Here is a 26,654-nt window from a genome sequence, read left to right on the forward strand (position 1 = left end):
CTCCCAAGTCTTGTGATTTACCAAAAATCTTGTCATGAAGATTAGTTAGAAATTACAACCTGTTTCTGGACAAAAAGTTATATAATGATCAATTCAAGGAACAAATGAAAGTGAATCAGAATATATATTATGGGATCGTGTAGTAACATATTCATCCAGATCAACACACATATAAGTGTACTATATAAACATTATAGATGTCTTAGTGTATATAAAAAAACTATTGTCATTTGTTTATAAACAAATTTTGTACGCTTATCATTATCTTCATAACAGAGGGCTCATAAAATGACTCAAAAGTTTGTAAATACACAGTCTGCAACGTACATTTCTATTTACCGAAAAAGCTAAAATGGGCATTTAATCGTTAAACACCTCCATAAGTGTGTGTGTTCGCGTGTATTTGAGCATTAGAGCGGCTCATATTCTATAGTATCGCAATATAAGGTGGTTGATATAAATCTGTATATCGTCATAACAAAACAGAAAAAAATGTCAACAGCTTAATTTATATCGGATTGATATACACGTGATATACTGGAGGAGTTATAAAAGAAGTTCGACGTTATGTCACTTAAAAAAATGCTAACTCATTTAATGCTGATAGATTTATATCAGATTTTGGCAAGTGTTGACATAATCGAATTGCAATTTGAATGACTAATTTATATCATGGTAATGTGGCCTCTTATAGGGTCAAGTAGATTATTTGGCAATTTCGTCCTTTTAGTTCAGTCCTGGTATGGTCACGTATAAGGCTGATGTTGACAAGTGTGGTCTATATGAGAATTCTGACTATTTCATTGTCCACTCCAAAACTCATAGACAAATGTATGTCTCTGTTGTCTCATGGCAGCTTAGAGAACCCTACGGGAAATGGATTACCCCAGAATCTGTACGGGACTAGTCCCGTAGGAACCTGCCACTTTAACATGGGCTTGTCATTGTCGGGGTAAATTTGCCACTCGTGTCAAAAATTATCTACAAACATTTGAGGAATATTTAACCAAAAATCTACCAAATTTAAAACATCTTATTTTGAAGTTGGAGCTCGACCTAAGCGGTTTTTTTTTGGCCGAAGCCGACGTTCTGCAAAAAAGCAATAATCGGCCAAAGCCGATTTTGTCAACAATTTGTCGAAATTTTATTTCTATAGAAAATTTTGTCAAACATGTACTTACCCTTGTTTGTCAGGAGAAACCTTGCGTTTGGTATACTTATGTCGAATATTTGCTACTGTATTGAAGTGATTTCCGGTACGACTGGGGAGAATATGCATAGGCAGGAAAGGATATTCAATATGGTAGTACGTTTTGTGTTCAGTTTGGGTCGATTTGACCACGTTTCCACGGAACAAGCTATTGAATTCCTTGGGATGTCTTTTGCACTGTACGTTCAATTGCGGAACCTGATCTTCTTTTATAGGGCCATCCAATGTGGATCTAGGTTGCTTTTTCTTGATAAGGTGTTTTTCTCCAGATCGACTCGCAATCCACAGATTATGTTGCCTCGTATATCGCATTCTATATGTGAACGTTGCTTCATTGTCCGCGTTGCTCGTATATGGAATAGACTACCTTTAAACCTTTCAATTTTCCTATTAATACTTTTAGAGCTAGGTTTTTGGAGTTTTCTTTACCACGAATATAATCATTGTTAACGCATTATCAACGGGTGTTCCATAACTCTAAATACACATTTGCAAGTCCTTTGACTGGGGAGCCATTTTCAACGCTTAGTAGGAGATATCTACTATATCTTAATATATATTTAACATTTAGTATACTTACTATTTATAATTTTTTTTTATTATTATTTCTATTTACTACACCATTGTCTTAAAGATTTTATCTAGTTTTTTTTATATATATACCATTGCTGAAGTTTATATTTTATTACAATTTTGTGTGATGCAGGATTTTAGGTCTATTTATTGACTTTGTACGATAATAAAGGAAATGAAATAAATTTTTATTTCTATAGAAAAATTTGTCAAAATTTTATTTCTATAGAAAAATTTGTCAAAATTTTATTTCTATAGAAAATTTTGTCAACATTTTATTTCTATAGAAAATTTTGTCAAAATTTTATTTCTATAGAACATTTTGACAAAATTTTATTTCTATAGAAAATTTTGTCAAAATGTTATATCTGTAGAAAAATTTTATCGAAATTTTATTTCTATAGAAAAGTTTGTCAAAATTTTATTTCTATAGGAAGTGAAGTCTTCTACCAAAAAATCAAGAACTCTACCAGTCTAGAAAATTTCGTCAATATTTTATTTCTATAGAAAATTTTGTCAAAATTTGATTTCAATAGACAATTTTTTAAAAATTTTATTTCTACAGAAAATTTTCTCAAAATTTTATTTCTATAGAAAATTTTCTCAAAATTTTATTTCTACACAAAATTTTCTCAAAATTTTATTTTTATAGAAAATTTTGCCAAAATTTTATTTTTATAGAAAATTTTCTCAAATTTTATTTCTATAGAAATTTTTCTCAAAATTTTAGTTCTATAGACAATTTTCTCAAAATTTTATTTCTATAGAAAATTTTCTCAAAATTGTATTTTTATAGAAAATTTCGTCAAAATTTTATTTCTATTGAAAATTTTCTCAAATTTTATTTCTATAGAAATTTTTCTCAAAATTTTAGTTCTATTGACAATTTTCTCAAAATTTTATTTCTATAGAAAATTTTGTCAAAATTTTATTTCTATAGAAAATTTTCTCAAAATTTTATTTCTATAGAAAATTTTCTCCAAAATTTAATTTCTATAGAAAATTTTCTCAAATTTTATTTCTATAGAAAATTTTCTCAAATTTTATTTTTATAGAAAATTTTCTCAAATTTTATTTCTATAGAAATTTTTCTCAAAATTTTAGTTCTATAGACAATTTTCTCAAAATTTTATTTCTATAGAAAATTTTCTCAAAATTGTATTTTTATAGAAAATTTTGTCAAAATTTTATTTCTATTGAAAATTTTCTCAAATTTTATTTCTATAGAAATTTTTCTCAAAATTTTAGTTCTATTGACAATTTGCTCAAAATTTTATTTCTATAGAAAATTTTCTCAAAATTTTATTTCTATAGAAAATTTTCTCAAAATTTTATTTCTATAAAAAATTTTCTCAAAATTTTATTTCTATAGAACATTTTATCCAAAATTTAATTTCTATAGAAAATTTTCTCAAAATTTTATTTCTATAGAAAATTGTGTCAAAAACATCAAGACTTCTACCAGTCTACAATTTTTGGTAGAATTCTACCAACTGTGGAAACACTACTTGGGACACGACTCATTCCAAAGAATATGCCCTTACAATTTAGTAGGACCACCTAAGAACCTGTTTCATTGTGAGCATTCAAAGCGCACCAGAAATATGCTTTATAAATATATTGAAGAATAGATTATTCTAATCTTTGTATTTCAGTGAAAGTTTAAATTCAATAAAATTTTAATATCAAGAGAGTAAAGAAATTAGTAAATTATGAGAAAAGTCCGACTTTCCCTTGTTATAGCCGAACAGAATCAAGGCTTAATTATAATCTTGGATTTTTTTAAGTATTTATTTCTATAGAAAATTTTCTCCAAAATTTAATTTCTATAGAAAATTTTCTCAAATTTTATTTCTATAGAAAATTTTCTCAAATTTTATTTTTATAGAAAATTTTCTCAAATTTTATTTCTATAGAAATTTTTCTCAAAATTTTAGTTCTATAGACAATTTTCTCAAAATTTTATTTCTATAGAAAATTTTCTCAAAATTGTATTTTTATAGAAAATTTTGTCAAAATTTTATTTCTATTGAAAATTTTCTCAAATTTTATTTCTATAGAAATTTTTCTCAAAATTTTAGTTCTATTGACAATTTGCTCAAAATTTTATTTCTATAGAAAATTTTCTCAAAATTTTATTTCTATAGAAAATTTTCTCAAAATTTTATTTCTATAAAAAATTTTCTCAAAATTTTATTTCTATAGAACATTTTATCCAAAATTTAATTTCTATAGAAAATTTTCTCAAAATTTTATTTCTATAGAAAATTGTGTCAAAAACATCAAGACTTCTACCAGTCTACAATTTTTGGTAGAATTCTACCAACTGTGGAAACACTACTTGGGACACGACTCATTCCAAAGAATATGCCCTTACAATTTAGTAGGACCACCTAAGAACCTGTTTCATTGTGAGCATTCAAAGCGCACCAGAAATATGCTTTATAAATATATTGAAGAATAGATTATTCTAATCTTTGTATTTCAGTGAAAGTTTAAATTCAATAAAATTTTAATATCAAGAGAGTAAAGAAATTAGTAAATTATGAGAAAAGTCCGACTTTCCCTTGTTATAGCCGAACAGAATCAAGGCTTAATTATAATCTTGGATTTTTTTAAGTATGAGAAATTGGCCTGTTCAATTTTTATACAGTTTGTAAGCGTTCCTACTTATTCATTTTTTTTATTCTAAATATTTTTGTTCTTGACAAGCACCAATCTAATATGCATACATATGTGTGAATAATATATAAAGTTATAATGTTTTGTGTTTAATATTTCAACGCAGAGTTGTGGCGTGTTGTTTTGTTATAATCTTATTACGTTTCAATAGACATACCAACAATTACTCCGATTGCGGGCGTACATATACTAACATATATATAAATAATAATAATAATAATAATGATAACGATAATATTAACCGCCCCACCAAATGAATCGTCGTCGCTATTTAACAGAAACCAATTATCTTGCTCCCATACCACGTTTTTTTGTGAAGTACATTGGAATTGATTCATCATTCACCTGTGCCCGTCATGTAATCACTTAAATGCATTGTTTTGGGGGGTTTTAATTTTGTGAAGCTTTAATTAATGCCACCGATAAGAATGGCAAAGTTATCGTTAGTGCATTCCTCAGCCGTTATTATGAAAAGAAAACAACATTTAACGGCATTTAAGTTTTTTGATTAGGTGTTCTACCTATGCATTTAATTTCAAGAAAAGAAATAATTTTTATTTTTAGAATCATAAAAATGCATGGCTTTTAATAGTATTTATAGTTTAAGGTGGCACGTTTTCCACCAATCTTACATAATGGAGTAATTCATGTTTTATTCCCATTGTCAATAGCATAATAAATTTGCCCATAGTGTTTCCAGCATTTCAGTAATGGATTAGATTTGCATTATTTTTATACATTCTTGGATGGGTACGTGGGGGTATATAACCATGTCATTGTGTTTTATTGATATTGATTTTGCAGTGAATTAGAAACTAAATTTTTAATAATCATGTGGGTAATAAACCAATTTGGGTTCAGGGATTCAGAAAGGGTTAAAAGAAGACTGGAACCCACACTTTTGTATGTCTTGTATGATGGAATTTTTAATATGTGCTGATAGAATTGAAATGAAGCAATCCTAAAGCACTGATTCAAGATTAAATTTAGCTTCTATTTGAGTCGATACACATGGCCAGAGATGTTCCAACTTTTTTGAACCCTTTAAAATGCTTTTGCTTATGGGCTTCGTTTGCACTATTATTATTTTTAAGTTTGCAAAATTTATTTATTTATCTTTGGATAAATTACAATACATACATCTAAAACTTGTTTCTTAAAAATTCCAAAATTTGATGGGAAACTTTCATAGGCTCAGGTTAGGTTAGGTTATGGAGGATGCCACGAATCCGAACTAGCGGATTTGTGTCCACTTAGACCATAGTTGGTCCATTGCGGTTCCTCAAACTTCTTTCCATCTTCCTCTTCGTGTCTGTCTCGCTCCGGCCGGAATGAGTCCATTCTATGATAATGTGTCCTTCGGATGCGCCTAGGTCCTCCACCCCGATGCCTTGATGAAAGCGAGAATATTTCTCCGGCTGCATTCTCGTAAGTCGGTCATAGTCTGAAAGAAATAAGAACCCAGTATCTTGTTTCTTCTGAAAGATAGTGCTGGACACCGGCACAGGAAGTGAAATGAATCTTCCGTAGCTTCGGGGTCCAGACGCCACCTACACATATCATCATTCGCTAGACCGATCCTTACCATGTGTTTTCCCAGAGTGTTGTGTCCTGTTATGATGCCTGTTATCGCCCTCACATCCTCTCTTTGCAATGACATCAGGATTTCAGAGTTCCTAATATACTCGTCCCATATCAGTTTCGTTTGTTCACAGCCTATAGAAGAAGCCCATCGTCTTTTCCATAAATCTTCATATTTGCTATTGATCCTGCAAATAAACAAAGAAAGCGGAGGAAAAACGTCCGAAATGACGTTATCCGTGCCACCTGCGCCTTCCTTAGCCAGTACACCTGCCTCTTCATTCCCAGTTATGCGATAATGTCCAGGTACCCAGCACAGAATTAGATTATGCTGTTCAGTGAGAACCGTAAGGCTCAGATCAATCAAGATTACATGGTATTAAATTCTTTCAATGCCTTTGGAATAGGCTCATTGCAAGCATAATTATTTCAATGCATAGGTAAATTAATGTATTGAAAAAAAATCTTAAACTCCTAGCAGGAAGCCAATTTCATAAAGTGGGCAATCAATATAACCATTAATTAGCCTATACAAAAATAATAATGAATGTTTCTCTTCCCTATTGACGAAAGTCTCCAAATGTATGTGCCTACATCTAGCCTCTTAGGCGATGGGTGGGTGGAACATTTCCATGCTCTCCGTGCAGGATAAGAAATACGTACTTTCTCTGTTATTACGTAGTTTTGGTATTTTAAGCGTTTTCTGTGTAGGTTAGGTTAGGTGTAGTGGTAGCCCATTATTTTAGGTACACTTAGACTATTCAGTCCATTGCGATAAATGGTGAACTTCTCCTTTATCAATGAGTGCTGTCCGATTCTTAAGTTTAGCTCAATGGCAGATGGGATACACGTCGGCTACGGCTCCATAAAAGAAAAAGCAGCACTTATCGTAGTTGCACAGAAAAATGTATCACCAATAGTTTTCCTATTAAATTTTTAATTGAATTTTAGAAAAAATTCAACTAAAAATTTGATTGGTTCAACATTTATTATTATTGAAACAAATAATCACAAAAATTAATTGTATCAATTAATTATACCCACCACCATAGAATGGTGACGGGGGTATAATAAGTTTGTCATTCCGTTTGTAACACATCGAAATATCGATTTCCGACTATATAAAGTATATATATTCTTGATCAGGGAGAAATTCTAAGACGATGTCCGTCTGTCTGTCTGTCTGTCTGTTGTAATCACGCTACAATCTTCAATAATGAAGCAATCGTGCTGAAAATTTGCACAAACTCGTCTTTTGTCTGCAGGCAGGTCAAGTTCGAAGATGGGCTATATCGGTCCAGGTTTTGATATAGTCCCCATATAAACCGACCTCCCGATTTGGGGTCTTGGGCTTATAGAAATCGAAGTTTATATCCAATTTGCCTGAAATTTGAAATCTAGAGGTATTTTATGACCATAAAGAGGTGTGCCAAAAATGGTGAGTATCGGTCCATGTTTTGGTATAGCCCCCATATAGACCGATCTGCCGATTTTATTTCTTGGGCTTATAGAAACCGCAGTTTTTATTCAATTTACCTGAAATTTGAAATCTAGAGGTATTGTAGAACCACAAATACGTGTGCCAAATATTGTGAGTATCGGTCCATATTTTGGTATAGCCCCCATATAGACCGATCTCCTGATTTTACTTCTTGGACTTACAGAAAACGCAGTTTTTATCCAATTTACCTGAAATTGGAAATCGAGAGGTACTTTAGAACTGTAAAGAGGTGTGTCAAAAATGGTGTGCATCGGGCCATGTTTTGGTATGGTCCCCATATAAACCGACCTCCCGATTTGGGGTCTTGGGCTTATAGAAACCGTAGCTTTTATCCAATTTGCCTGAAATTGAAAATCTAGAGGTACTTGAGGACCATCAAAAGGTGTGCCGAAAATGGTCCGTATAGTTCCATGTTTTGGTATAGCCCCCATATAGACCGATCTCGCGATTTTACATCTTGGGTTTATAGAATCCGTAGTTTATATACAATTTGCCTGAAATTGGAAATTTATAGGTATTTTGGGAGCATAAAGGGGTGTGCCACAAATGGTGAGTATCGGTCCATGTTTTGGTATAGCCCCCATATAGACCGATATCCCGATTTTACTTCTTGGGCTTCTAGAATCCGAAGTTTTTATCCAATTTGCCTGAAATTGGAAATCTAGAGGTATTTTCGGGCCATAAAGAGGTGTGCCGAAAACGGCGAGTATCGGTCCATATTTTAGTATAGCCCCCATAAGAACGATCTCCCGATTTAACTCCTTGGGTTTCTAGAAACCGTAGTTTTTACCCGATTTGCCTGAAATTGTAAATATTCTGGTATTGTAGGCTCACAAAACGTGTATCGGATTAAGTTTTTATCGGTCCATTTTGTAATGCCTCCATATAGACTGACTTCACTTCTTGAGGGTATAGAAGGTGCACTGATCATGAAAATTGCTTGAAACTCAATGTAAAATTTCCAGATTTTACTTCTCGGGTGAAAATCTACAGATTTAAGATTTCAAATCAAGACGTTATTTTAAAATTTTCTTGCACACTTACAAGAGATGTTAATGATTCATCTAAAACACGAACAAAAATGGTTCTTATAAATCCAGAATCTGATAGTCCTCATAGGTGAAATCTTTAAATTTATCTTCGGGAAGTGTCCTCAAGTCCTCAAGCCCTCCTGAAATTTCAAAGGAAACCCTAATATTTGGTTCATGGTGGTGGGTATTTAAGATTCGGCCCGGCCGAACTTACTGCTGTATATACTTGTTTTTTAAATGGAACAATTTAATTATTAATTGTCTTTGGTGATTGATTAGGTTAGGTGATTGGTGCTATCATTTCTGTGATTGAAGACACTTCAATTAAAAATTAATTGGATCAATTAATTTCGTGATTGAAGACCAAAAATATTTTTTTCTGTGTTAGCAAACAACTCTCTGGTCGGCTCGATCAGTTGAACTCGGGAAAACGGGTCGAAAATGGGATTGAATCCATGACCCTTTGTATGCACAGCAGACATGCTAACCATTGCACCCACGTTGAAACTCCTTAAATATATTTTCAGGATCCCCATCGAAGGAGAAGAGCCGTATATAGCATCCAGACACAATTTGATTTCGGTGCCGAGTCTCGGATTGATTTTATACTCTTTTCCACACATGGAAAAAAATCTGGCTCAAATTTCGTAATTTTATTTTTTCACTGCAAATCTGATCTGGCTGAAACTATATTTCTATAGTTGTTGTAACAGTGATGTTTGGTTTCGTTAATTTGTACCCAGATGGAGGAACGTAGCAACTAGGATGGGATCAGTCTGGTGGTGATACGGCAAGATTTAGCAAGCCAATAAGTGACGCATATATGCGGTTCTTGGTTGCAGCTGAGACACACGTTGGTTACGATGCCATCAATTCCTTATAGACAGGAGCTGAGACGGTAGCACTTGCCGCCGGAGTTAAGACGGTAGGACTTGTCGGCGATTTTCTTTTTTTAAATTATGGTAGGAAAATGTCCAACTTCCGGACGATTCTACTCAATGTAGCCGTTATAGCATCTTGGTAAAATCTGAGGTGATAATCCTTACGTTCATGTTGACTTTGAATCGTCCTAAATGTTGCCAGTCATTACAGTTTAATAATTGTTTATGTCAACGGTCTTTTAATTGATTGATAGTTTTAAGGTGATCAAGGGCAATGGATGATGTTTGGTTTTCCTATTATTGTCCGCTAGAGGCGCTGCCTTGAACGTATGTTTTAAAACTTCTGTTTATAAACCTTCCCATTTTTCTATTTTTGTCTATGTAAACGAATGGAGGGAAGTCATTTATTGTAATATTTAGTGTGCTCTTCTTGGGCATAGTCAGTAATTTGAGTATTTCAATCTTACGAAACTTTTCTAAAATAAGTACCTATTAGTGTATGTTACGCCACCTGGCCTTTGCTTGTTGAAGGAAAGAAGAATCATAACGACTAGGCAGCCACCGTAGTCTAAGTGAGCCTGAAATATTGGACTGTCATTATACCTAACCTAACTAGATGCTGTTTTCACTCTTTTGATAAAAGAAAAATTTTCTTCCGTTTCTGTAGGATGTTTCCTCTGACTTCTTTACTGACTAAAATTTTTTTTCTTTTTTCCAGCATACAAATGGCTACTATCCCCAATCGACGACGACGACAACAGCGACAGCTACCACAGAGTATGGCGCCAAATCGAAACCTTCTGCGGCTGATCGTAAACTACCACCCGCGGAGGAACATTTCCAAAAGACTTCATTCGAAGAAGTTCCCCTACGCACAGCCTGCCTTACATATTTAGGATTTTATTTGCTCATGATATTGGGCTACCTTAATCAATTGCTATTTGTCCCCAAAGTGGCCAAAGAGAAAAATCGTGATGGCTATGTTAGCCTATATGATGCATTCGAAAGTTTCTATTCACGTTATGTGTATCGTCGGATAAGAGATTGCTGGAACAGGCCCATTTGCAGTGTACCCGGAGCCGAGTTGACACTCAAAGATCGTGTAACACCCGATTATGGTTGGAGTTTTGAATTCACCGGTACCGAGACCAGGTGTCTAAATTTAGGTTCGTACAATTATTTGGGTTTTGCCGAGGCTACAGGGCCTTGTGCCGAAAACTCTGAAAAAACATGTCGCGAATTGGGCTTAGCTCTATGTAGTCCTCGTGTGGAGCTGGGCACCACACAATTACATTTGGATTTGGAAAAACTTACTGCTCGCTTTTTGGGTGTCGAAGATGCCATTGTATTTGGTATGGGATTTGCAACAAATGCTTTGAATTTGCCATCGCTATTATCACCCGGCTGTTTAGTGTTGAGTGACGAAAAGAATCATGCCTCAATTATTTTGGGTTTGCGATTGTCAGGTGCTACCACCAAGGTGTTCAAACACAACAATATGAAAGATTTGGAAAGGGTGTTGCGACAAAGCGTTGTCTATGGTAATCCCAAGGATGGTGGGAAGCCTTGGAAGAAGATATTGATCATTGTTGAAGGTGTTTACAGTATGGAGGGATCGATTTGTCGCCTGCCGGAAATTATTGCATTGAAGAAAAAATACAAAGCCTATTTGTATTTGGATGAGGCCCACAGTATTGGTGCTTTAGGTCCCAATGGTGGAGGAATTGTGGATTACTTTGGTGAAGATCCCAAAGATGTTGATATTCTTATGGGTACATTTACAAAAAGTTTTGGCAGTGCTGGTGGCTATCTAGCTGGAACAAAGGTAAATAATAATTTTACATTATCTTTAGGAAATATGTTATCGCGATGGAGGTACTAATATATGGGGGCTATATATAGGCACTATTCGAAACATACCAAATTGGTCCCAAAGTGTAATTTCTTAATTTGGTATTGTAAGATTTGGTCGCCCTTCCGATCATCAGACAGTTCTACGTTGGTCTGTGTGTTCCGTTTTTCAACATAGTCCGTGTATCCTCGATAGTCTCGTATTTACCTTAAATCTACCAACTGTTCTTTCTTTATATTGTCTTGTTGTGCCAGTTAAGACGGACGAAAAAATATGTCAGCTGGCCGATGAGTTGGGCTCTTTGAGTGAATCGGGTGCAAAAAACCCACCACCGTGGGATAGAATCGTAGTCAGTTACTGAGACCTTACATGCCCTCTTATTTCAGCATGTCTAGGCATCCATATAATGTTAATCCTTTCGTGCTTGTGGCTTGTCTGTGGAGAACTTGCTCCCACCACGGAAGTAAGATTATTTCTAAAGTCTTTCGGATATGACACAGAGACAGAGAACATGATCCACCGTGTCGCACCGCCCCTGACTACTTTTGGCCAGTTGTTGTTGTTGTTGTTGTAGCCCTTTGGAGTTGGTATTTTCGAGTTTTTCGGGAAATAAGCATACTCCAAATGGGGGTTTACAGTCCTTGGACAGGGTTAAAAACCCTGTGTCCGCCCCGGGCCGTAGACCCGACTGCAACGAGGGCGGGTTGTTGTTGTAATAGTTTGTTGTGCTACCATACATTTTTGTTTTGTGCTTTGGTACATCAGTTTCTATCTAGATTAGGGAACTATGCAGCTACATGTATCCTCATGAATTCTGAGGCCTGATCTGTGTAGTATGAGGTCTGATCTATAGGCTCTCTTTTGTAACGCTTGATCTCACGTTCTAGATGGTGAAGATCAACTCTAACATTGGTGATTTGGATGGTTACTGTGATAACAGTCCAGGAGATACTGCTTGCTTTACAACGTGTACTGCGGAGAAATCTTGTGGCAGTTTTAAGGGAAGCATTCTGACAGGCCTGTATGTTATACCACTGCGTGTCACTGGTCTGAGGTGTTCGGCAAGTCGACGCCGCCGTTGCGGTTGGGATTCTTTGAGTGCTACTTTATACACAGAGAAATATTTCACGAATATTTTTCCAAAATCAAGTCTTAATTGGGTTTTAAAAAGTATTCAATTAAAAATTAACTTGATTTTACAAATTTTTTAATTAAAACAAAAATCAATCACAAAAATTAACAGTATAAATTAATTTTTTTAACTGGATCAATTAATTGTTTAATTGACTTTCAATAATTTTTGGAATTGATACTATCATTTCTGTGATAGAAGACATTTCAATTAAAACATTAATTGGAGCAATTAATGTCGTGATTGAATCAGAATTTTTTTGTGTGTAGTGGATATTTGGCCGGCTCAAATTTGTATTGGCTCAGTAGTCAAGCCGTCGCTGATGGCAAATATTAAGTGCCATCCACCGCCGACACAAATAAGCCATTGTCTGGCTACAGTATCGGAATCACCCGATACTTTTGTAGACTTTATACCCGATGTGTGAATGAGTTCGAACACCCGGTATACCCAGATTCTTCAAGATCAGCATCTAGATTTAATTGAAAGCTTTAGCTCTCCTATGGGATGAGGTAAATTGTGGCGTGTCATTTTACTCGGATAACGCGAATGCGACGGTTGTTTCTCCTAGTCGCCCAATGTCGAAAAACTGTCGGTTTAACAAATTTACGCATTTGTTCAGATCAGTCGCCATGACTGAAACCCCTTCATGTCGCCTATCGGGATTTGAGAGAGCGCTGCATCTAAGCCTATCATTCACTTCTTGAATATCTGCCATGCTACAAAAAAGTTATAAATTAAACTTTTCTCTCCATTTTGTGAGTTTTATTTGACATTTCATAAAGTCGACAATGTTAGGTAGTTATTAATTTATTTCCCATTTCACATATAGCCCCCATAAAGATCCGCCCCAAAACATTTTTGATATATTACCTTATCTTAATTAGACTAAACGATTTAGATATCGTTTTTAGGTTGTACTTTACACCTTGAATTGATTTATATATATTTTTTTAAATCTTTTTTTCTAGAAATTAGTTGACTTTCTACGCACAAACAGTCATGCACATTGTTATGCAGCGACAATGTCACCTCCAGTTGCACAACAGATCTACACATCAATGAGCACCATAATGGGAATTGATGGTTCCGATCTGGGACGTAGGAAAATAAATCAATTAGCTCGCAATACACGCTATTTCCGAAAACGCTTAGCACAAATGGGCGTAATCACATATGGCCATGAAGATTCGCCAGTCGTGCCAATGTTAGTTTATCTCTTCTCCAAAATTGGGTAAGTATGAGACCTATGATTAAGTAAAACAATTATTAACTTTTTTCTACTTTTTTAAAACATCTAGAGCCGTTGTGCGAACTCTTACCACCCGCAATATAGCTGTTGTAGGTGTTGGCTTTCCAGCCACACCAATTATGGAAGGACGTATTCGTTATTGTCTATCGGCAGCTCATACCAAAGAGCAACTTGATTATGCTCTTGATGTCATCGATGAAATTAGTGATAATTTGGGATTGAAATATTCACGTAAACCTCGCGATCCCAATCCCATAGAGTATTAAGGTAATGCAACAGTTCAACAGTATCGAACAAATTAAAATTGTAAAAGAAACAAAAAGAAGCTGTGTCTGCGCTATCTACTCTCTCTTTCTCTCTCTCTGAAGCTTTTGAACTCTCAAGTTATGAAACTTATGTCTGTTTCCAATTTCGCTACTAACCAATAATTCCAGAAGAATACTACTACCACAATATAACACCAGCGCAAACCAAAACAAATTTATAAAATATATACTTTAGAATCACATTAAGAAATCTAATCTTTACAATTTACTAGTTATCAAATTTATTACAAAAAAAAAAAAAAATAAACACACAAAAAAAATCTTTCATAATTAAGCTTGAATCAAAGAAGAAAAAGAAACAATGTGAGCAAAAATGTAAAATTACAGTGTCGGGATAAAATATATCACACAGATACCCAGCAAAAACTAGGTAACCACATCTCATTACAATTGGCATTACCAGGAGTAATGCTGTCATTACACGTTGCATTACATTGCGGTGAGTTATAATGACTTACTTGTAATGACAAAAATAAATATAATGCCTAATAATTTTCGAATAGTTTTAGGCAGTTGGCTTAATGAAATAGAATTTAAAGGATTGAATACTTCTTAGTACGAATGAACTGAAATATTTTTCTATGCTAAGTGTTATTCGTATGAATGATAAGCTTTCTATAATAAAGGAAGTCAGAGTTATCATTTTATAAGAAATTTTACTAAATTTGGTTTTAGTTTTTGTTCGGTTTTTGTTCATTTTTACGAATGCTTTGTTATCAGTGGATAAAATTTTCCTGTTCAGTAGTAAATTCGTATACCCTGCGAAGAAAACAGTATTAGTAAAATGCCATAAATTTTTTGTGATTCAATCACGAAATTAATTGATACAATTAATTTGTAATTGAAATGTCTTCAATCACAGAAATGTTATTAATTGATACTATTATTTTTGTGATTGATTTTTATTTCAATTAAAAAATTTGTTGAATAAATTAAATTTTTAATTGAATATTTTTTAAAACTCAAATAAAATTTTAATTGGAAAAATTTTCGTGAAATTTTTTTGTGGGTAGTTAATGAACTATTCCTAACTGCTTTCAGGATAGGATTTTTTTTACTGAAGCAAGTAAATTTTATTATTTCACACAATAACACTAGTTTACAAAAAAATAAAAAATTCATGTACACTTAATGAAAGGCAAATTTTCTTATGTATTTTGATCTGCTGAATTCGAAAAAAAATCAAATTTTTTTTTTATGGAACGACATTTTTCGGTCGTTTTTCTTCTAGTTGATCTTATTACTTACGTTAGAGTATCATCTATACGATCATGAACTTCTCTTCCAGACGTTTTTTCAATGGTTTATACTTTTCTGGCGGAAAAGGTCCTTTGTAAATTTTTTGAAAATTTGGCTTTTCGCATCGAAAATTTTTAAACCACTTAACTTATCACAGATACAATTGTACCCGATTATTCGTCATTTTAATACCTTTCATTTAAGTACCAACAACGATATAATCGGACATTTTTAACTCGAGATATAATTTGTTTAGAGAGAAAAGAGCGAAAAAATAAAAATAACAGGATATCTCAAAAACTACTCCATAGAAAATTTTTAAACATTTTTTTTTCGAATTCAGCAGATCAAAATACATAAAAAAGGTCGGCTCTCATCAAGTGTACATTTTCAGTGTGAACTAGTGTAATTTAACTTAATGCAAATAAAATGGCTAATCTAAATGGATGAATATTTTTTCCTTTAGTTTCGAAGACACTTTTTTCTGGGTGTAGTGCTCCTATTACACCATTACTCGCCATATTTTGATCCATTGTAATCGCAATAGAAATCAATATTTTCGTGATTTGGTTGCCTGAGACAATAAGTGGCTATTTTACAAGCTTTGGTGTATCTACGAATAAGTGATTACATATTATGTTATTATATGCTTTAAAAGCACTACTTATTTCATGGCCGAAAGTATGCCTGGAGAGAAGTACTTTCCTCCTAGGACATGCGTATGTAAATGTAATCCGGAGCGATGCCAATTAATAAGTGGTTATTATTTTTTAAAACGGCTTACCTACAAGATTACCGGGTAATGAGAGTTTTTGCTGGGTATGGTTAGAGATCTTTAATAGTATAAGAAATGGCTAATTAGCAAAAAATCGGATAAGAGTCCAAATTTTTTTAATGGTCGCTAATATATTTTTTGTTAATTAGGAATCAAAAATGATATTGTCATTTGGAATTGAAAAGAGCATTAGAAATTAAGCCTAAATTTTATATACACAATATTTATCAATTAAAATTTTAATTGCATTTGAAAACATATGTATATATAAATAATTAAACATTGTTTTTTTATTAATATCAAAAATAAAATTGAAATTTTAATTATAAGTCAAACGGCCATTTTCATGTAGCTCCGTTAAGCTTTAACTGCCAGTTAACAGAAAGTAAATTCCAAATATCTTCTCTTCTGGAATATATAGGCAAGATGACAGCTTCGTCCATAATATGGTTTAAAAGTTGGTTAGTTAACGGAACACTAACGGAGCTTTATGAAAATGGGGGAAAGTAAAACTTCCTTGAAATGTTTAATGAACTCGAGTAATTGATGTCACTTTTATCGTTTAATAACGTCGGGCAATTGTTATCCCTTTTATTGTAACTCTTATCGTTACGTTGGTAATGTCCACGGCATATATTGAATTTTAATTCGATTTAACTACGTCCGTCTGGGCCATCCGTCCTATATACACACACAGTGCGAGTTATAATTTAAGTCCGACCATCATTCTTATGTATGTGGCAAACGATTTCATGATGGTGTACATCGGTTTATATACCCCCATATTTCGATATTCGAAATCGCAAATCGCAAAATTTTCATTCGGGTATATTTTCTAAATCCCGCAACAGAAAAACTTAAAATTTGGCAATATGTTCTCTTTAAAGGGAAATTGAAATTTGATCGAGGTCCGAAACCCTGAAACAGAAAAAAAAACTTAAAATTTGCCAATATTTGATTTTCTCAAAATTTTATCAAGGTACGAAAGTATATAATTATTTTTTTTGTTTAAAGGAAAATAAGTTCTTACAATTTGTGATGATTCCGAATATCGGAAAATGTGAGATAGTCTCCATATAGATCTTCTTGAGCATTTGAAAGTTACAAATTCTTTTCATTTGCCTTAAATATTAAAAAATCTTCTAAATACCATCAGCAAACATATTTTTTTTTGCTGTTACGACTTAATGGGAGAAATATTCAGATTTTTTTGGCCATATACAAGGTATTTTCTTAATATTATTGTTTTGTTACGATAGCCCTAGTTTATTATTTTCTTCATTTCAACAAAACTTAAACTTAAAAAATGTTTGCTTTTTCAGCAAACAGTGACTGCTTTACCTATTTTCAGCAGACTTTTTTGCTGTTTTAGCAAATCTTTTATTTATTTTTGATTTAATTTCCAACTTTATTAGTAACATAGGCCTCATAGAAACCCTAAATCCGCTGTGTCTACACGGAAAAAATAACACGAAATTTTTTCCAATTAAAATTTTAATTGAGTTTTAAAAAATATTCAATTAAAAATGTAATTGATTCAAAAAATGTTTTAATTGAAACAAAAAGCAATCACAAAAATTATTTGTATCAATTAACTTTTTAATTGGATCAATTAATTTTTTAATTGACTTTGGTGATTGATACTATCATTTCTGCGATTGAAGACATTTCAATTAAAAATTAATTGGATCAATTAATTAATTTTGTGATTGAAGACAAAAAATATTTTTTGTTGTGTTTACTAACAAATTTCTTTGGCTGTATTTTCTAATCCACATATTTTTAATTCATATTTAGTTTTTGGTTTTCTAATGCAATTTTTTCCATTTCACTTGACAAGGCCGTAGCCAGGATTTTAATTCGGGGGGGGTTCAACTTAAAAAAAAATATTCATATAATCTCATGTGTAGAAAATGTTATTTATGCATATGTATATGTACAATATTTATACCCTGCGCCACACTGTGGAAAAGGGTATTATAAGTTAGTGCATATGTTTGTAACATCCAGAAGGAGACGAGATAAACACATGGTGTCTTTGGCAATAATGCTCAGGGTGGGTCCCTGAGTCGATATAACCATGTCCGTCTGTCCGTCCGTCCGTCCGTCCGCCCGTCTGTCTGTGAACACAATTTTTTGATCAAAGTCTAGGTCGCAATTTAAGTCCAATCGCCTTCAAATTTGGCACATGTTCCTAATTTGGGTCAGAATAGAACCCTATTAATTTTGGAAGAAATCGGTTCAGATTTAGATATAGCTCCCATATATATCTTTCGCCCGATATGGACTAATATGGTCCTAACATCCAGAGTTTTGCCCCAATTTGGTTGAAATTTTGCACAGGGAGTAGATTTAGCATTGTAGCTATACGCGCCAAATTTGGTTGAAATCTATTCAGATTTAGATATAGCTCCATATATATTTTACGCCCGATATGGACTTATATGGACCCAGCAGCCAGAGTTTTATACCGATTTGCTGAAATTTTGTACAAACATAACACTTAGTCGTATAGTTAAGTGTGCAAAATTTGATTGAAATCGGCTCAGATTTAGATATAGCTCCCATATATATCTTTCGCCCGATATGGACTTATATGGCCCCAGAAGCCAGTGTTTTGGCCGAATTTGGTTGAAATTTTGCACAAGGAGTACAATTGGTGGTATAGTCATGTGTGCCAAATTTGATTGAAATCGGTTCAGATTTAGATATAGCTTCCAAATATATGTTTTTCTGATTTCGAAAAAAATGGTCAAAATACCAACATTTTCCTTGTTAAATCGCCACTGCTTAGGCGAAAAGTTTTAAAAATTACTCTAATTTTCCTAAACTTCTAAAACATATATATCGAGCGATAAATCATAAATAAACTTTTGCGAAGTTTCCTTAAAATTGCTTCAGATTTAAATGTTTCCCATATTTATACCCTGCGCCACACTGTGGAACAGGGTATTATTTTTTACTAAAATTGTGTTCCACCCTAGTGCATTAGCCGACTTAATTTTTAAGTCTATAGGTTTTGTAGAAGTCTATCAAATTCTGTCCAGATCGAGTGATATTTAAATGTATGTATTTGGGACAAACGTTTATATATAGCCCCCAACACATTTGACGGATGTGATATGGTATCGAAAATTTAGATCTACAAAGTGGTGCAGGGTATAATATAGTCGGCCCCGCCCGACTTTAGACTTTGCTTACTTGTTTTATAATATTAAATTGAGCCGACGGGCTTTTTGGGCAGCAAATAAATCAATGACTTCTTCAGTCGGCACATTTATTCGGCGATGAACCGACATTAATGCCAATCCATTGAGTCTACTCTCGCTAGTCGAATTTCTAAGATACGTCTTTAATCTCTTCATTGTTGAAAATTAACGTTCGGATGAGCACGTAGTAACTGCAGGGATGGAAAATGCAGTACTGTAGTACTTTTTTCAATACTTTTTCACCCCCAGTCAGTACCGTAGTACCCCCGCGAAGGATTTAGTACCTTTTGTGTAGACATTTTTGAGTCGATATCAGATTTATGGTACAATAGCTTTGACAAAATATTTTACTATTTTGAGAAAGTCTTTATCAACCTTATTTGCTAATAGTCTTTTACAAATATGGCAGACATGTTCATGTGGGAAGAAAATCTCGATTTTGTAAAAGGCATAGTCAAAAACAGGATTTTATTGAACTTCAAGAAAGTTTTAGTCTAAAAAATAATGCGATTCTATATTATCGATTTTTATTTCGGTAGAAAATGTTGTCAACATTTTATTTCTATATAGAATTTTTGCAAAATTTTATTTTTATAGATAATTTTGTCAAAATTTTATTTCAATTGAAAATTTTGTAAAAATTTTATTTCTATAGAAAATTTTTGCAAAATTTTATTATATAGAAAATTTTGTACAAATTTTATTTTCTTTAAAATTCAGTCTCTTGACAATAATCTTCCAATGAAATTTTTTGTTGAAATTTAGTAAAAAGTACCTTTCCGCTCAAAAAATACCTTTTTTGTACTTTCTTAAAAATTGTATTTTCCATCCCTGAGTAACTGGCAAAGTGACCAAAATTTTTAAAAGAATATGCACGTTTGGAAATATCTCTTTATTGCACTTTCCAAGTGCTTCCATCGCTGAATTAGGCAGGTTCTTTTCGCAGTTTTGCGCCATTTCATTTACAAACAAAGCGAGTCATGTTCACAAAAAGAACAACAAACACACATAAAAAGCAGAAAGACATTTTCCAAAAATGAAATTTGTGGTGCGAGAACAAAAACAATTTGTTTTTTTTTTTTCGACCGTCGTTTGACGGGCTTTTCAACTAGTATTCTAGGATTTGTGCAAGTTTTATAGATAAGCGTTTTTCAAAATAAAGCCTTCAGTTTTTCTTCAACATCTTCGATAAGATTTTTCTATGCAGCTAAAAATATATATTTATTTATATAAAAACATTCATTCATTTCGGGGGGGGTTTGATCCCCCTCATCCCCCCCCCTGAATACGGCCTTGTCACTTGACAATATCATCCATAATAATAAATACAAATTTTATCATTATGTAAATTAATAGTTATATATATATATAAATATATAATTAAGATAAACTATTCGAGTCAAATTTACAATTACACACACACACATATACTGTACTACTCCAATTAAAGTCCTAATTGTTCTTTAGATCTTAAGTCCTTGATGGATTTGTTGTATTGTAATGTTGATGTAATTTATACGATTACAGGCAATTATTATTTATTGATTTCCTTGTTTATTTCCTTAATTTACAATTGAAAAGAACAAGTAATAGATAAATACATATACATAGATTGTTAAGAAGGTCTTTTTTTGGTATAAAAAATAACCTGTATTCATTTTTGTTATTAAGGCTTTCTTGTTGAAATGTATGTTCCTAATTAGTTGTACCCAATGTGCATTGCTATTCCCTAGACGATTATAGGAAGGGGAGGTGAAAACTAATTTTTGTTACGATATACGAAAGGGATGATTAAAACGAAGGAGTTCTATGTTCTCCCAAAACCCTTTTTTAGTTTTATTAAAGTGGGAATTTCAAAATTGTAAGAAAAATATAAAAAATATTTATAGTCTAAAAGTTTGTTATTATTGACTACATATTTTTCTAATTGATTTTTTTATAAACTTTAAAAATTTAGACTTTCATGTTAGGGTTTTATTTCTTATTTGATAAAAAAATATTTTGTACGAAATTATCATTTAGAAGGCCCTGAAATCACATATGCATGAGCATGAATTTCATCATTTATTGGCAGATTTACATTACGACACAAAGTCGTTCTCTTGGGCAATGGGTTTTCAAAAAAACTCGTGCAGATGAAAATTTCATAGAAGTCCTATGAATACTCTTTAAGAGACATGGTCGAATTTCTCCCATATCAATGAGTGCCGCCTGATTCCAAACAGATTAGCTCAGGTATGGTGACAGCCCATTATTTTAGGTTCATCAAGCACACACCACACAATTCAAGTAGTAACTTCATTGTTCATTTCTTAAACGAGTAAATAGAAACATAGGTAATGGTGAAACAGAACAAAAAATCGAAAAGAACTGCACAACGATTTCTCTTGAATGCTTGACATTGTAATCGCTTTTCAGTGTTTCGTCTTCATTTATTACTCGAAACATTGGAAATATTTGTGAAGTGAATTGCCTTCACTAGAACATCGAGTACTTTTGAATAATCTTGTGCAGGTCTTTGATTGCGATACTAGTGGTGAATATCTCTCCTATCAATTGGTGCTACCCGATTTTATATATTTAGCTGGGTTCGATTCCGGCCAAAATTGCAATGTAATTTACATGCGTCAATTATTGAATTAATCACATGATCGATTGTCTGCTTATTTTAAAACCAGTCGTACTTCTATTCCGAAAATAAAATAAGACTAAAATGAGGGGATATACAACGCTTTACTAACACCACAAAGAAGCTATAAATATAACTAACCAGCCGCGCCTCTATTGGAGAATAGTGGCGAAAATCAACCAAACATAATAGAATCAGTGATGTAAAAACAAACTCCTATGTGTGATCCACCATGGAATAATTTTTGGTGTATGGTCGAAAATCATCGAGAGACACGGTGGTGCAAGCATACGAACGCTCCTTGTGAGCAGTTTTTTTACCTCAACTACCCAGGAAAAAAATTTGGAAGTTCTTCCTAAGCCAAATGCTCTTCTAAATATGGACTTAATTTTCACATCACAATAAGTTCTTTTGAGGTGATATATAAAGATCCATTTTTTAAAGCAGTTTCGCAATAAATTTTAAATTTATAAATTTTTTACTGTGTATGAAACACAGGATAAATAAAATAATGGATATTTCCAAAACATATTTGAAAAGTGTACCGATTCATTTCTGGTGAAATATTTAAAACGTCTTTACATAGACAAATTGTATTTTTTTAAGTTTATTCAAAAACATTTTTTTAATGAAATACGGAAATAGCATTACATCCACGGTTAAAACAGTTGGTAGAATTCTAACAAAAATGGTAGATTTTTTTCTGTTTGGTAGATTGGTAGAATTATTGATGTTTTGGTAGATTATGCAAATTATTCCTCTCCAACTAAGAGGTACTTCACAAATTTTTGTATAGAACTAAAATTTTTACAAAATATTCTGTAGAAATAAAATTTTGACAAAATTTTCTATAGCAATAAAATTGTAAACAGATTGCAAATAAATGAGTTTGAAAAAAATGAAAATTGTGACAACAGTTTTCTATACAAATAAAATTTTGACAAAATTTTCTACAAAAATAAAAGTTTGAAATAAATTTCAATAGAAATAAAATTTTGACATAATTTTCTATAGAAATAAATTTTTGACATAATTTTCTATAGAAATAAAATTTTGTATAGAAATAAGATTTTAACAAAATTTTAAATAGATTTCAAATAAATGAAATTATGGAAATAAAATTTTCTGAAGAAATAACATATTGAGAAAACTTTCTATAGAAATACAATTTTGCGAAAATTTTCTATAGAAATAAAATTTTGAGAACATTTTCTATAGAAATAAAATTTTGAGATAATAAAATTTTGAGAACATTTTCTATAGAAATAAAATTTTGAGATAATTTTCTATAAAAATAAAATTTTGGTAAAATTTTCTGTAGAAATAAAATGTTGACAAAATTTTCTATAGAAATAAAATTTTGAGATAATTTTCTATAAAAATAAAATTTTGAGAAAACTTCCTATAGAAATAAAATTTTGAGAACATTTTCTATAGAAATAAAATTTTGAGATAATAATATGTTGAGAACATTTTCTATAGAAATAAAATTTTGAGATAATTTTCTATAAAAATAAAATTTTGGCAAAATTTTCTATAAAAATAAAATTTTGGCAAAATTTTTTGTAGAAATAAAATTTTGAGATAATTTTCTATAAAAATAAAATTTTGGCAAAATTTTCTGTAGAAATAAAATTTTACCAAATTTTTTTATAGAAATAAAATTTTGTCAAAATTTTCTATAGAAATAAAACTTTGACAACATTTTCTATAGCAATAAAAGTTTGACCAAATTTTCTATAGAAATAAAATTTTGACAGCATTTTCTAAAGAACTAAAATTTTGACAAAAGTTTGTGTAGAAATAAAATTTTGACAAAATTTTAAACAGTTTGCAAATAAATGAAAATATAGAAATAAAATTTTGAGAAAACTTCCTATAGAAATAAAATTTTGAGAAAATTTTCTGTAGAAATAAAATTTTGAGAAAATTTTCTATAGAAATAAAATTTTGAGATAATTTTCTATAAAAATAAAATTTTGGCAAAATTTTCTGTAGAAATAAAATTTTGAGAAAATTTTCTGTAGAAATAAAATTTTGAGAAAATTTTCTATAGAAATAAAATTTTGGCAAAATTTTCTGTAGAAATAAAATTTTGTCAAAATTTTGTATAGAAATAAAACTTTGACAAAATTTTCTATAGCAATATCATTTTGACCAAATTTTCTATAGAAATAAAATTTTGACAGCATTTTCTGTAGAAATAAAATTTTGACAAAAGTTTGTATAGAAATAAAATTTTGACAAAAGTTTGTATAGAAATAAAATTTTGACAAAATCTTAAATAATTTGCAAATAAATGAAAATATTAAAATAAAATTTTGAGAACATTTTCTAAAGAAATAAAATTTTGAGAAAACTTTCTATAGAAATAAAATTTTGAGAAAATTTTCTATAGAAATAAAATTTTGAGAAAATTTTCTATAGAAATAAAATTTTGAGATAATTTTCTATAAAAATAAAATTTTGGCAAAATTTTCTGTAGAAATAAAATTTTGACAAAATTTTGTATAGAAATAAAATTTTGACAAAATTATGTACAGAAATAAAATTTTGAGATAAATTTTCTATAAAAATACAATTTTGACAAAATTTTCTATAAAAATAAAATTTTGACAAAATATTCTATAGAAATAAAATTTTGACAGCATTTTCTATAGAAATAAATTTATTTATTTGGTTGTTTTTTTGTTAAAAGTTTTTACTAATTCTGGTAGATTATTGTGGGCTCGACTGGCAACCATGATTACATCTGAAGAACTGATGAAACAAATGCTACAAAACTTCTGAGCCAAATTTGCACTACTTCCGGATACAAAAAGAAAAAATTCTTAGTTGCTTTTTTGGCTACGATTTCTTCGCTGGGAGGGTAAAATTCTAAGACGTCTATTGTAGTTATAATTATGCTACACATTGCACAATAATGGTCCCGTCCCGAATTTTCATAAAGGTTATTTTTTGTCTCCAAACAAAATATGACGTTCCTTTAGCCTTTTAAATTAGAGATAATTAAAAGTCGCAGTTTTAATCGGATTTGTTTTTTTAGCATTTTTATGATATAGATTCGTATATATATATACCGATTATTAGATGCAATGCACTTAAGGTACAACTAAAAGATGAATTCTAAATTTTCAAGGTAAAATCACAGTGAGGTACATAATGATATTTCCATTCTATAGTATGCTAAGACGAAAATCATTGTAAGGGGGAGACAATTTAGAATGACTACCTCATTTGAATTGGGCTTTAAAATTCAAATTGTTTTATGATTTCCTATTGGATATCCGCTTTCGTGCTGTTTATGATTCAATTCAAAAATGAAACATCATTTGGATTTTAAAAATCCAAATTCTTATTCTTATTGCTACTTTTATTATTATTTCTGAACTTAGTATTCTCGAGAATTGAAATAACATTATATTTCACGGGCAACCTATTTATAAGTAAATATTATTATTATTTTTAAACTAGCATTTATTTTTGTGTATACATGATCGTCGACTGCTTGTGCTTTTATTTGTTAATAATAAACGTAAATCGAAAAATAGATTACAAAAATAAGTTTATATGTTTATAATTAATTATTAAACGCAACAGAAGCTAAATTGGAATTTATACATAAAATAAATAATTAAATTGGAAAGAAATTGGTCATAAGTATTTTTTATTTTTATGAATAAAACTCATAACTTCTGTTTTTAAAAATTATCTTAATTTTTTTTCAAATATCGTCCGTTTTTTTGTAATCATTGCTGCAAAGTATTTTGTATTTTAAATTAAGTTTTTCACATGTATAATATTTAATAAATGCTGTTCTTTATAAAAAAAGAATAAAAATAACTAAAACACAAGCACTTTATAAGCTATTTGTTTTAAAAATATTTGAATTGTATTTCTTTACTAAGTAAAAATATTTTTAGAATGTTTATTCTTTTTGTAATATTTTAATTATTTAATTAATAAAAAAAAAAACAATAGAAATACAAGTGATTGGAATTAAAAACGAATCAAAACCAGAGAAATACAATAAAATCTATATAAGTTATAGTTATTTATTCTACTAAACTAACGAGAATTGTTTTTTCGTATTACAGAAGAGTTCACAGCTTGTCAATGAAAGAAGCGATTGTATAAAAAAAAGAAAAAAACAAATTAGCAACACTTGAAGGACCAAAAGCTTAATGTATTTTTAAATCTTAATAAATGAAATGCGTCTGTGAATCATTTGTGATTTATTTATGTTTTATTGGAAATTGAAGGAAAAACGAAAATAACAATAAAATACAAAAAAAAAAAATAACGAGTGTGTTGTAGCTTTTAGATTTAGAAATCCTGTCAGCATCATGAATTAACAACATGTTTAGGATAACACTGTAATTTGGGCATACGGACAAATCAAGAAGAAATATAGTAACACTGGGTTTACTCTGTTTCATTCTTTATATTTTGTAATGAATCGATATGAACCAATGCATGGTAGTCAGAGTGCATACACGCAAAGAAAAAAAAAAAACGTTTGGAAAACGTGTACCTAAAACGTTTTTCTTTTGTTAGAGTTTTTTGAATTGCTTCGAAAAGTATACACTTTTATCACCAAAAAAATTCGTTTGTTACAAAATGTTAATTTTTTTAATAAAAAAAGTTATTTTTGAACTAAAAACACAGTCCATTTCGTTTATATCAAACACTGTTCTTTTCCGACTTTAGGTCTTTAATAAGACACATTTTACAGTTCAAAATTTAATATACTACAATGTAATGTTGAACATTTTTTCGGA

At 31.1% G+C, this 26,654-nt stretch overlaps 1 protein-coding gene across 1 annotated transcript in view; it reads left to right on the forward strand.

The window, feature by feature from the left end:
• The window catches only part of lace (serine palmitoyltransferase long chain base subunit), a 28,886-nt gene extending 14,618 nt beyond the window's left edge, over positions 1-14,268 (forward strand). The window contains exons 2-4 of the mRNA XM_075297688.1: positions 10,178-11,284; positions 13,415-13,677; positions 13,745-14,268. Coding sequence (XP_075153803.1) covers positions 10,178-11,284; positions 13,415-13,677; positions 13,745-13,961 — 1,587 coding nt within the window. The 3' untranslated portion in view covers positions 13,962-14,268. The remainder of the gene's footprint in view (positions 1-10,177; positions 11,285-13,414; positions 13,678-13,744) is intronic.
• Positions 14,269-26,654: the final 12,386 nt, after the last annotated feature.

This window comes from Haematobia irritans, chromosome 2, assembly GCF_050003625.1.
Source record: "Haematobia irritans isolate KBUSLIRL chromosome 2, ASM5000362v1, whole genome shotgun sequence".
Classification (NCBI taxonomy): domain Eukaryota; kingdom Metazoa; phylum Arthropoda; class Insecta; order Diptera; family Muscidae; genus Haematobia; species Haematobia irritans.